Genomic DNA, 12,408 nt, shown 5'->3' on the forward strand with positions numbered 1-12,408 from the left:
TGGAACGCCAGGGTGGAACCTGTCCCAGACACAGAGGCAGTGCAAATCGCAACCCCTGCCCCTTCGTGTTCCTTCCGCTGTCCTCCCGCAGACTGCCCTAGAATGGAACTCGACACAAGTTACTCAGCTACCCTGCATTCCCTTCTGCGTCCTCTGCTTGGGATCCCTCTCGGATCTCCCCTGCCTTTCCTGCTCCTCATCACCCCAACCTCTCTCCTGTCCATCTGAATACCGTGTTGTATTACCTGCTAACCACCCTGCTAACGTCTATGCCACCAGAGGCACCATGCTGCCTAAACGGTCGCCCTTCAACTGCACCCCACCGTTCCTGACTACAACTCCCAGCATGCCCCGGGCCACGCCCCTCCTGGGCACTCAGAGCCACGCCCACCGCGCTCCCGGAAAGCGCTGCTGTCCAACATCGCCATGCCAATGTCCCCATGACTGTGCCTGCGCCAGAGCACCAGCTCTGCCTTTACCCTTCCAGCAATAACAACACGGTGCTTGCATCCTCCCCTCTCCTCAGAAGAAAACTTAATCCTTTCTAGAGCCAATTATTCCACTGATCTGTGGCAGAAGAGCCAGACTAGTATGGTAAAGAACAGAAGGGGAAGAGCTGGTCCTACATGGGAACCTCGAGCCTACAGGGAAATACAAAGACTGTAAGGCTGCCAAAAGCTATGGACAGGCTTCTCCTTTCTTCAGCAGTCGAATGCAAGCTATTTTCACTGCATATCTTTTAAGCCCTCATGACATACAGCGCGTGATGACTGTGCTGCTGACTCTGGCTGAATTCACCCTGTGGGAAAGGGGGTGGAAGAGATTGTTACATCAATTGTTGCATGTTAAATCAGTTGTTGCTTTACAGTGCTGAGGACCAGGCACTGGCAATGCTAACACTAGAACACTCAGCTGGGCAGGGAGCTCATACCCAGCCCCAAGATCAGGCTGCAAACTTCCCAAAGCCAGTGCTTGATGATATTAAAAATGCAGCAAGGAAAGCACTCATGCAAATCCCTAATGGTAACACACCTGCTCCAGACTTTGTAGATATAAAGCAAAAGCCTAGTAAACCATGCATAAAGGTAAAGTTTTGGCACCCCTTCACCAGAATCATCCACAAGCAATTGTTTATCATTATATGGATAATATACTTATTGCAGCTGAAAATGATCCATTTTACATTCAACTTTGAAAGTCACCCTCACAGCCACCCAACAAGCTGGACTGACCATTGCAGAGGAAAAGATACAGCAAACATCACCCTAGAAATATTTGGGACTTAAAATTCTCTCTCAAACTGTTACAAACCATTAATTAGGTTAAACATTTGATAAAGATAATGAATAAAGATTTAGTCCTGTTGTTTGTTTTCTTACATGACTTTTTAATTTGGTAGCTGATTCTGCTTATTTTACAGGTATTGTTGAGGGAGCTGAAAATTCATTCCTGGAGACAGTTACTAATGACCAGTTATACTCCTTGCTTAAAACTTCAATTTTTATCCTTTCTCAGGAACAGCATCCCTATTTTGTCATGTATGTACATTCTCATTCTTCTTTGCCAAGATTCCTAACAGAAGGTAATAAACAAACTAACACACAATGTCACTACATGCCCTGAGTGCCAGAAATATTCTCTGCTGTCTGTTGGGGCAGGAGTAAATCCTAGAGGGCTTCACAGTTTACAGATTTGGCAAAGCATGTGACCCATTATGTGTCTTTTGGTTGCTTTAAATGTATACATGTTTCCATAGAAGATTCTCAGGAGCAATCTTTGCCTCCGCTCACAAAGGTGAAAGAGCAAAAGATGTTATTAAACATTTCCTACAAGGAAATTTCATCTCTAGGAATGCCACAGGAACCAAAAAAACGAGATCATGGGCCTGCCTATGTCTTTTACCCCTTGTCCCATGTCTTCACTTGTAGCTGTTTATTCTCACATCTTTGGTGCACAGATTTCAGCATTGGTGACATTTTATTCCTCAAGAAAAGTTACTAATTTAACATTGGAACTATTGCCTTTTTCCTTAGCAGAACCTTATACAGGTTAATTTAACCTTATTTAATCTGCCCATCAGGCAAATGAGTTCAAATACCCAGAACTTAACACAACTTAATCTTTTCAGTGGTGTCTGCCAACATAAATAGTCTGGATGCAGATTTTCCCCCCAGAGAGATATTTTGTCAAAAGCAGCAGAAATTCTTGGTGTTCTCCACAATCCTTGGACATTGTGCAGAGAAACACTGGCCACTTGTAAACAATCCTTAATCACTTAGGCAGATGTTTCTCCTTCCTCAGTCTGCTCTAATTCTCTGATTTAGCTGTAACTTGCGTATTCCAGAGCATTAGAATGACAAAATCTACACAATAGCCTATGAGAGAAAGAGGAGGGACATAATATTTAGGAATATTTAGGGAAATGATATTCAAGACTGACAAGATGAAACACAGTTGGAGTTTGGGATTCCCAAGTGCTCTACAAAAACATCCTCCAAGAATACTGTGAGAACCTTCAAATTTTTAGCACTTTCTCATCTGCAAATGTAGAGGTGAAAATGAATATAGGAAACTGAGGAAAAGATTCAGTAATGGCAAAGCTCTCAGAATGAGGAGTGAGACTCAAAAATGATTACTCCTGATTTAATAACATTTGCTTTGCTCAGTGATCATCAGCATGAAGAGTGCAGATAAATAACATTTTCCTCACCTTTCTGCTGTGGACAGGAGAGATCAGGAGCTGCATGGGGAGATCCTCTTCATTCATTTCACTCACCTGTTAGGACATGTTTCCCATAAGAGGCACTGTAAGATCAGCTGTTCCCTGGAGATGTGAAACCTGGAAACTCCTTCGTAAAGGTTTTGGAGTGAAACCCCTCTGACTTTACTTCTTCTGAAATAATGAGAACAGAATGTGGCACAAAACAGACCAAGCAGCAGAATCCTTTCTGTGGAGTAACTTTTTTTCTTGTAATCATTTACACCATTGTTAATTGTGTGTCATTTGCACCTTAACCTAAAGCATTTTGGGTCTTCTTTTGCCTCAACTTTAACCATTTAAGTACATCACAAATTCATCATGATGAAGAGGAATTATAAAGAGATGCATTTTCCCTTTAGCACTGAAAGAGTTTGAGATTGTTACAGTGGTAGGTTTTGGATGTTAATTATTTGCTGATACCCACCTCAGGACAAACATATCTTCGTATTAATTTCTCATTTATTTGTAATTCTCAAAGCAATGTAGTTTCACCCATTTTTTTTTTTAAGGAAAATGTTTATACAAACTGTAGTAAAAAAAATTAGACCTCTGTATGCACCTGAGTCTTTCTCCCATTCCACAGTTTGAATCACTTGCATTTCCTTCCTTTTGAAAGTTTGTAGGTTGATGGCAAAATGGTTCCAATACCACATATTCTCAAGAATGTTTTCTCCTTTTTCTTCCACAGTTTTTTTCCCCTGATGTTCTTGTTCTTCTCTGGGTCATGACAACCCGCTCTGTGTCTTGTATTATTGCTGGCACACATGATGGAGAGTTTCTCTCCACATTTTCCAGATCACTCTTGCTCTTTTTACACCTTTGCCCACTCTTTGTTCTTTAGAACCTTTCTCTGGATTTTCCCAGTAGCTGTCTTTGGCAGCTCCTGAACAAACTCCACCTGAAAGGCAAAAATGCTCCCTATAGCCAAAGATCTTGTGGGTAATTTCCCAGGTGCAACAAAAGATTGTGAAAACACTTTTAGCATGGGATAGCTGGGGATGAACAGATGGGAAGCTGCACAACCAGGGCTGGAATGGTGAATTTCCTTACTACACCTTGTAGCTACTGCACTGACAGTACTTGCAGGGAGATGTACCACCATCTCTAGGAGCTGAGTGCTGCAGCTTTCAGGACAGGGAGCTCCTGGTGGCTTTCCTAGTGAGAAGAGATGGGTTCCAACCCACTGATGCCAGCAGGAACTTTTGCTTTGATTTAGCTGTCTGTCAGAGGAGGGCTCAAGGTAGAACTGGTTAGAATGGAATGCCTTGCCCATTTGAGCTGCTGTGAAAACTCCAGCACTCCATGAAAGAAAGTATGGGCCATCATGAAGTAAAATTTTACCACCATTGCCTCCCCCTGGGTCCATTCTAACACACACAGCCAACCCAAGGCTGCAGCTGCAGCAGACCCTGTCATCTACTTTCATTTTATCTAACTCTGGTTGGAGTGTTTGTCAGAAAGGTGTTGAAGAAGAGCTGAAGCAGGAAAAAAAATGCACAACTTCAGGTACAATGAGAGAGCCTGTCTTTTTGGGCTGTACTTACCTTCCTTGGATACTTGTATGGTGCAGTCACCTTCTTGACATGTTGTTGAAGCTCATGAATTAATTTTTCTGGATCATGTGATACAAAAGCAGGAGCTAAAACAACGAAAGCTTTGACCACCTGTGAACCACAAATGAAGGGGTTCCATTAACTTCCAGAGGTGGCAATAAATGAATACATTTGTTGTGAAAAGTGAATGTCAAAATTCAGAATGCCAAATAATTTTCTTTAATTTCCCTTTTCACTAGCTGTTTGTTATCAACTGCTGTGTTATGAAGGACACATTCTGGAGAAGAGAATGTTTTTCTATTTTCTACTTTTTTTCTAACTTTATACATTAAACTTTCAAAAAGTTCTAGTACAGAAAATAAAGAGAGATTAAAATCTTGTCCCAGTTGCTCAAAGAAACGTTGCAAGGTTGGAAAAATATAAAGCAAAAATTCAACACTGTGGATATCATTGCCACCATATGCTTAGTGGTAAATGAGAAATAATCAAAATTTCATTGCTTAGACAAAAAGATCACATGATTAGTCTGAAAAACCAATTTTTTTCCCCACATAAAACCCTGCCAAGAAATAATTCTGATATTGTAACATCTCTCAAGGTGTGGATTCAAAAGTTTGCAACACTGAATTCCAAGAAGCCTAGTACTTATAAGGAAGTTGATACTTAGTAGAAAGGGTATTTCTTTTACATTAGTTTCCTATTTTGCTTTACCTCCCCTCGCACTGGGTCGGGACTGCTGACCACAGCCGCCTCCACCACTGCTGGGTGCTCTATCAATGCACTCTCCACCTCAAAGGGGCCAATGCGGTACCTGGGGAGCACAGAGACAGCTCAGCCCAGCAGCAGGGACCAGTCCTTGGCCTTGCCAGGCTGCATTTCATCAGGCAGATCTAACAGGAGATGCCTTACCCAGCAGAGTTAATGATATCATCAGCTCTTCCAACAAACCAGATATATCCCTCTTTGTCCATAACACCTCTGTCCCCGGTGAGATAAAAATCTCCTCGCACAGAGGCAGCAGTTTTCTCTGGATTATCCTGCCAACAATCAAACATTTCCAAAAAGTTATCTTATTGCTAGTGAATTGTAATGCATTTCCTTAGCAGTGATGCTAAAAATGAACAAAAAATTGTACTCAAAATGAGTGTGTTCAGTACTGCTTTATATTTTCACTGAGGTGTCACTACCTCAAAGCCATATGATCCTCTACATGTGAGGGGTTTGTCCTGTAGCTTGTGTTTATGCTGTTGATCTTGTGCACATGTTGTGTGTGACAGGCATCTGTACAAAGGTTTCTCTGACCGAGTGCCTGATGGAATGGGGGTACCTCTGACAGTGGAATGAGGGAATAAAATACCTTTGCCTTGGAAAGCCTCCATGAGCTTCTGATGTGTAAGAGTAGAATTTATGGGCTGTTCTTCAATAATTTTCAAACAAAGATAGCAATGGAAGAGAGGAAAAAGAGTGATGCTCTGAACATGAAGCACATGGCACATATCTGGAACAAGGTATCCCCTGGTTCACGTTGCATTTTGAAGCTACAGTCAGTCAGTCTGTTCCTGAAACTATGCACTGATCAGGCTCAAAGTCCTCACGTAACCCAGGGAGACTTTCTGAGAATTCTGCATGGAGTTGTGCTCCTGGCAGACCTTTGCCCTGGTGTCTCCTGGGTGCCTGAGCAGGCACAGGCACAGCAAGTCAGGCTCACCAAGTACTCGGAGAACAGACAGAAGGGACGCTTGGGCTTCACCCGGACAGCAATGGTGCCCTCTTCTCCTTGAGGCACCACAGCCCCTTGCTCATCTACGATCTGCAGAAAGGACACACACAGCAGGGCTGCTTTGATCAGCTCACAGGAACATCTGCTGCAGCTCAGTGCAGGCCACAGAAGGGACACAGCACTGCCTTACTGTTCTATCCACATACCTGCACATCATAAGGGGGAACAGCTTTTCCCAAAGAGCCAGGTTTAATTTTCATTCCTTTCATATTGGCACAGATTGTCACCTGCAGAACAGATTTTTAAAAGCTTTTTAAAAAATTGTTGCAATATCTTGTAAATTTTATTATTTGTATTAGAAAGGACTCCTTTTTGTGACTTTGTTGTGACAAGGGCTGAATCGGGACCAAAGCACTCTGGTTCTCAAGAACATCAGAGTCTGGGATGTGAGCTGCTTCAATATTTTTCATTAAAACCTCACACTGGACAAATTGATACCCAGAGCAAATAATGTATTTAGTTTTGCTTTTGAAGTAAAGATGGTGAAGGATTTTACTACCAGTAATTACATTTATTGCAAACGTACTGTTTCGGTCTGGCCATATCCTTCATGGATATCCACCCCTGTCTGGATTTTCCACTTCGCCAACACTTCAGGATTGAGAGCTTCCCCTCCAGTTACACAGTGCTTCAGACTTGGGAACTTGTAGCTTGAGAGGAACAGCAAATGAAATAATTCTCTTAACTCTTGCAAAGAGCAGTAAATAGATTTAACCGAACAGCCTTCCTCAGCTTTCCAAGGAAGTACACCTAAAACTTCACAAGCTCCTTTGGAAATGACAATCATCACCCTGTTATGCACACCTTGACTAGAATGCTAGACTGCTTGAGTTGCCACTGCAGATGATGTGGTTTATCCCTGTGGCAATAGAAGTAGGTTTTTCTGCTGGAAAATGCATGAGCAAAAGTGTTTCCGTGGGAGAGCTGACATAAAAGGAGGAATCTGAACAAGCACACCAAATGTCTGTGGAAAGCTCAGTTATGTGCCAACATCTAAGATCTAGTATAACACAGAGAATTTTCTAGAGCAAAAGGAAGGATAAATAGATACACAGAGGCTGAACTCTGCTAAACCTGGATTGGCTTTTGGCAGGATGAAAGACCTATGTGACAAGAATGAGTACCTTACCAAGATGTGAAAACCCCTTGAAAACCCCTTCTCACAAGCTGGGTATTTTGCAGAGTAACAAGTCAGGAAGAACATCTGCCAAGTAACTCTCAGCACGTAGAACTCCTCTAACTGGTCCCTTCATTCCCAAGCATGTGAGAACAACTCCATGGTGCACCAGTAACTCCCTGATCCAATGCTGTCCAAAACATTGACTTCAATTGAACTGTGAAGCCTAAATTCAGAGGAAGTGACAGCTTAAAAAAAAAAATCTCCTTTGTTTCCTCTGTGCTGTCTATTCAAAGAGCCAGTCCTGAAGCCCAGGTAGCCTATGGTGTGGCTAATTCTTCTAACATTTGAAAACAGAGAGTGTTCTTTACTGAGAGCAAGCTGTGCTAATTAGGTTTCCTTGAACTGTAAAAGAGAATTGAGGAACCTAAGGAACTAAGCATGCAGAGGTGTCCCAGCATTGTACCCCAGCCTCCCTCCCCTCCCTGCTGTACCTGCTCACATCATGTTTGACCAGCATGAGGAAGGCAGTGGGAGCTGTGCAGAAGGTGGTGATGGGATATCTTGAGAGAGTCTAGAAAAATAGGAAATTATTGTGCTGAAAAGAAAGTGCAATGCTGGGTCTGACCTTGTGAATGTGCAGGTGATTAACAAAAGAGGCCAATTTTGAGGGGCATCAATCAGCTGATTGGTTTAAAGTGCCTTAAGGGAAGAATAAGCACTCTGGCAACTCACTGAAAATTCAGGAAAACAGAACCTTAATTCAGGTTTATGCCATATTCTGAATACTGGCCCATATTCAGCTTGTCCCCAAGGCAGCTGGAAGTCCATACCTGAAGTAAGGTTTGGATTCAATATTGGGCAACACAGCAGTGATCCCAATACCTTTATATCCTGCATCTTTTATCCAATTGTTCTCTACACTCAAACCATGACACAGGGCCTACCCAGGAGGGAAAACACTTGTTCCTTGAGCCTATGGGTACCAAATGGAGGGATGATTTCTTGGGATGTGGGAAGTACTATCCCTGCTGCTACTAAGCAATGGCACCCATGGACTGGATTCCAGTTTGTTTCCTTCACTTTTGTAAAATGGAAATAAATATCACAGTATAAAATGTCACGCTTACCTCTGCAATAACTTCTGGTTTAAACTGTGGCATATTGTGTATGAAGACACAAGATCCGCAGATCCATGGTGCAAAAACACTGCTCCAAGCTGCTTTTACCCAGCCAGTGTCAGAGGTATTCCACATTATATCTGAAGGAGTCAATTTCAACCAATGCCTGATGAAAGAGCAGAGAGGAAAGAAATGCTGCAGAGAATGTGAGAGGGTCAGGCCCAGGTCACAGCAGGAGGCTGCCATTAGAATATGTGGTGTCAGCAAGTGGGACTCTGTAGAAAGTTTGAGAGAGTTGAAGAGTCTTAAATATTCTCTGATTTCCCTTCCTTCCCTCCTGCTTAATGTTTTGAGCATTTATTTTTCTTGTGAGCAGTGCAAGACATCTTCATCTTGAGTTGCAGAATCTAGATCTAGAGCAGAACCCAAACAGATCATCTGGAATAGGCTTTCCCCACCTGGTGCAGTTGAGACATCAGCTAAGTCACAACTCATTTCTCCAGGAAACTAAACAAGTTACTTTTCTGGCCCCTTGATCACCAGCTTCCAACTCAGAATGCTTTGGGAAAGGTATCCTTTAATTTTCAAGATGAGGAAGATGCAAGATCCTACAGTAATAAAATGCCTGCATGTACTGCAATGTTATGCCTCATGTTCAGTTCAATGCTGATCACAGCACTTAATCAGGACCCTGGAGGGAACTGCAAGGTAATACCTGCCACTGACTGCAAATCCAATGCCATAACTGCTGTGGGACTGCAGCACCATTTTTGGGAAGCCTGTAGTTCCGCTGGTAAAATAGATCAGCATTGGGTCTTGACTTCTTGTCTTGACACACTGATGGTCAGCAGATGCAACCCTTCAGAAAAAATGACATATTCCAGTCACTATGTGCAGTTTTCCACCAGGGCAACAGCATTTTTATAGTTTAGGAGTTCAACAGGAAAATTGCCCAAAGTGAACGATCTCACAAAATAAGTGGTAACACAGGTAAGAACAATTAGAGAACACATTTTGCTTGTAATGAGTATGCCCTGTATGCCAGAACTTTTGAGATATAAGCACCTGCAGAATATTTCAGTGACTTTGTCTGCAACTGTTTTAGCAAGGGCACTCCAGGTGCTGATTATGGAACAGCAACCAGAAACCAATGAAGAAAAACCAGCCCCCACTAGAAATCAATAACTAAGGTTATTATGCCAAGTACATTGATCTTATTACAAATAGTAGGTCATTAATGTTCAAGAGACTGATGGAAAAATCAGATCCTTTGAGCTACCAGGATCATATAGGAAAGAAAGAACTGAGCACCAAGAGCTGGCAATGGGTATTTTCCCATTTAATCAAGAGCCATTAGAACAGGCTCCAGCAGACAAGCTCATAACAATTGTTTAGAGCTCTGTGTGCTTGTCTGGTGGTCACAGTAGAAGCAGAGAGCTTCTAAAAACTGGCAGGCTGCTAAGTGAAGCTGAAGGACATGAACTAAGCTCCCAAAACCTGGATTGGACGAACCTCTACCAGTATAGTCACAAATCAAGGAGTTGACAGAGGGGTGCAAAAATGTAACTTGTATTTTGAAAATTACCTCCACAACTCAGCAATGTCACCTGAATGATACAGCTCCCAAAAGCTGAAAGAACTGGAAAGAAAAGAGCTGGATACTCACGCAAGGAGTTCTTTGAAGTTCAGCCACCCATCCCTGCTCCCCTGGCCTACAATGAGTTTGGTTTTCAGGAACTGGGTGTCAGACAGGACAGATTCCACTGCAGGTGCCAGGGCATCATTGGTAACAATGCACTTGGCCTTTGAAGCCTGGAGTCGGTATAAGATGTCTTTGGCAGTTAGTTGGGATGTTCCTGGAATAAGGACAATTCCTGGAAAAAAGCAAGAAGGAATTGAGAAAACTCAGCATTTCCCAAAATGACTTGATTATGTCTCTCTGTTGATGCTGATTTTATCCATCATGGATGTTTATCAGTTTAAAAGCAGAGCAAAATAGATCTATTGAATTATTAATGACTCCAATCATATAAGTTCTCCATTATAAATTCAGCTCCCTGCCAATGTATGTGGCCAAGTGTGGCCTTTGATTGCAGCCATTCAGCCCTCACTGGCTGAATTCACTGATTTTGACTGGACCATGTCTGTGCTTGCTGTGTGGGTGCAGCCAATTCTCCCTCTAGCCAAAAGAGCAGCTATAGAGGCCCCAACAGAATATTCCTGTTTGCATTTTCTTCAGCCTCATCTAATAGATGGCTTGTAGGCTCTGTTTGCTTTCTGTCTGCAGCCACCAAGTCCGTGAGTCACTCACCTGCTCGCATGCAGGCGACGTTCAGGAGCCACCACTCAGGAACACGAGGCAGAATTGCCACAATTCTGTCTCCTCTCCCCAAACCACAGGCCTCAGAAAGGACATTGGCTGCCTTCTTGGACAGAGAGCCCAACTCCTCAAAGCTCCACTTCACCTCCTCTCCCTTATCACTGACCCACCAAAAAGCTGGATTTGCTGGTTTTCTGCCATCCTAGAACATGTGAGCAGATATTAAAATAAGACAAACTTTGAAAGGTTTCGCTTCAATATAAATCACCCTTATCAACCCCTCTCTTGGAGTGATACCCATCTTTCTGACAAACAAAATGGTGCCACTGCTATCCAGTACCATTAATAAAATGGTATCATTTGAGATTTGCTCCACCATGTCCTTGTTTGGACTGGGATAGAGTAAGCACTGCTTAGCAACAACTAAGTCAAGGAATTTCCAGTTTTTCACACTCTGCCAACAAGTTGGTGCATGAAAACTGGGAGAGATCACAGACAGGACAGCGGACCTGAACTGCCCAGAGGGATATTCCAGCCACAGGAGCTCCTGCTCAGTTGATACCCTGGAGGGAAGTTGGTTGAGTGGTGCCAATTGCTGTTTGGGGACAGGCTGGGTGTCCATCAGAGGGCAGTGGGAAATTGTGTTGGGCATCATTCATCTTTTCTGGGTTTTCTTTGTTCCTCTCTCTTTTTTTGTTATCTCCCTTTTCATCACTACTATTTCTACTAATACTTCTACAATAGTGATAATTTTTATTAATATTCTTTTTATTACTATATTTTATTTAGATTCTTAAACTGTTTGTTCCTTCACCTATGGGTTTTACCTTTTTTCCTCCTGTTTCTCCTCCCCATCCCACTGGATGTGTGTGGATGTGTGTGTGTGAGATCCAGGGGCTCTGTGGTTCTCAGTTGACAGCTAGGGTTAAACTACAATTCAACGTCTATAAAATAAAAGACAAATACTACCTTTTCCAGTCGTGCCCACTCATCCAAGACATCACTTGCAAAGTTGAAATATTCTGGCACTTCCTTTTTACCCTGATTTACAGATTCATAATGGGAAGTAATCTGAAATGTAAGAAGCCTGTTGTTTCCATGGAATGTTCTGGAAGGTGACCTGAGAATCCACAAACACTGAGGAATCCAGGATTTAAGAAATGTTCTCATGATAAATGATGTTTTATCAGATGGTGAGGGGAAGGAATCAGGTGTACATCTAAGGAATCAGTCACCTGGAGTGAAAGAAAAGACATTTAAAACCAGACAGTTATTGGATGCTGTCTGGTTTCTGATGCTGGATGAACCAATGCAAACCAGCTTGAATAAATAGGTTGTTTGAACACATCCATGTTTTCCCTATTATTTTATGTTCCTCCTTTTCTTGTAAAGGGATTGTGCACTGCTTTTCATTAGAATATTTGTCCTTTACTTTGTCAGCTGATGAATGACTCCCATATCTCATCTCTCAAATTTCACTTGCCAGTCCTTTTATCAATATCTATGTCTGGATTCCTGTAAATTTTATGTTACTTTGCCTGCTTACAGAAATGAAATATCACTACTTTTGAAGTGTTTTAGGAGACAATCACCTTGACTTAAAACTCTCTGTAATTATGTTATGCCCTAAACCTGCACTAGATGGCGAGTCACACTGAATTTATGCACCAATAAAACTGATGAATCTCTGATTTATTTTCTTATGAGTTCTATTTTCTTTGAGGGCATGGAATAAACAAAACAGACAGTAGGTGAG

General features: G+C 42.3%; 1 protein-coding gene across 10 annotated transcripts in view; it reads right to left on the bottom strand.

Annotated features, from left to right (window-relative positions):
• LOC102071406 (acyl-coenzyme A synthetase ACSM4, mitochondrial) overlaps nt 1-12,408 on the bottom strand; it is a 28,124-nt gene that overhangs the window by 9,617 nt on the left and 6,099 nt on the right. For 5 of the 10 annotated variants that reach the window (XM_074552731.1, XM_074552733.1, XM_074552729.1 and 2 more), the window contains 13 exons: nt 11,622-11,887; nt 10,644-10,854; nt 9,999-10,206; nt 9,048-9,191; nt 8,342-8,498; nt 7,706-7,785; nt 6,621-6,744; nt 6,241-6,321; nt 6,023-6,124; nt 5,224-5,351; nt 5,026-5,125; nt 4,306-4,425; nt 3,201-3,659 (listed from right to left, as the gene is read on the bottom strand). In XM_074552731.1, coding sequence (XP_074408832.1) covers nt 3,573-3,659; nt 4,306-4,425; nt 5,026-5,125; nt 5,224-5,351; nt 6,023-6,124; nt 6,241-6,321; nt 6,621-6,744; nt 7,706-7,785; nt 8,342-8,498; nt 9,048-9,191; nt 9,999-10,206; nt 10,644-10,854; nt 11,622-11,822 — 1,743 coding nt within the window. In that variant the 5' untranslated portion in view covers nt 11,823-11,887 and the 3' untranslated portion in view covers nt 3,201-3,572. Of the gene's footprint in view, nt 1-245; nt 3,660-4,305; nt 4,426-5,025; nt 5,126-5,223; nt 5,352-6,022; nt 6,125-6,240; nt 6,322-6,620; nt 6,745-7,705; nt 7,786-8,341; nt 8,499-9,047; nt 9,192-9,998; nt 10,207-10,643; nt 10,855-11,621; nt 11,888-12,408 lie in introns of those variants that run through there. The other 5 variants (XM_074552735.1, XM_074552739.1, XM_074552738.1 and 2 more) reach the window with 5 other exon arrangements.

The sequence above is a fragment of the Zonotrichia albicollis genome, chromosome 16 (assembly GCF_047830755.1).
Source record: "Zonotrichia albicollis isolate bZonAlb1 chromosome 16, bZonAlb1.hap1, whole genome shotgun sequence".
Classification (NCBI taxonomy): Eukaryota; Metazoa; Chordata; class Aves; order Passeriformes; family Passerellidae; genus Zonotrichia; species Zonotrichia albicollis.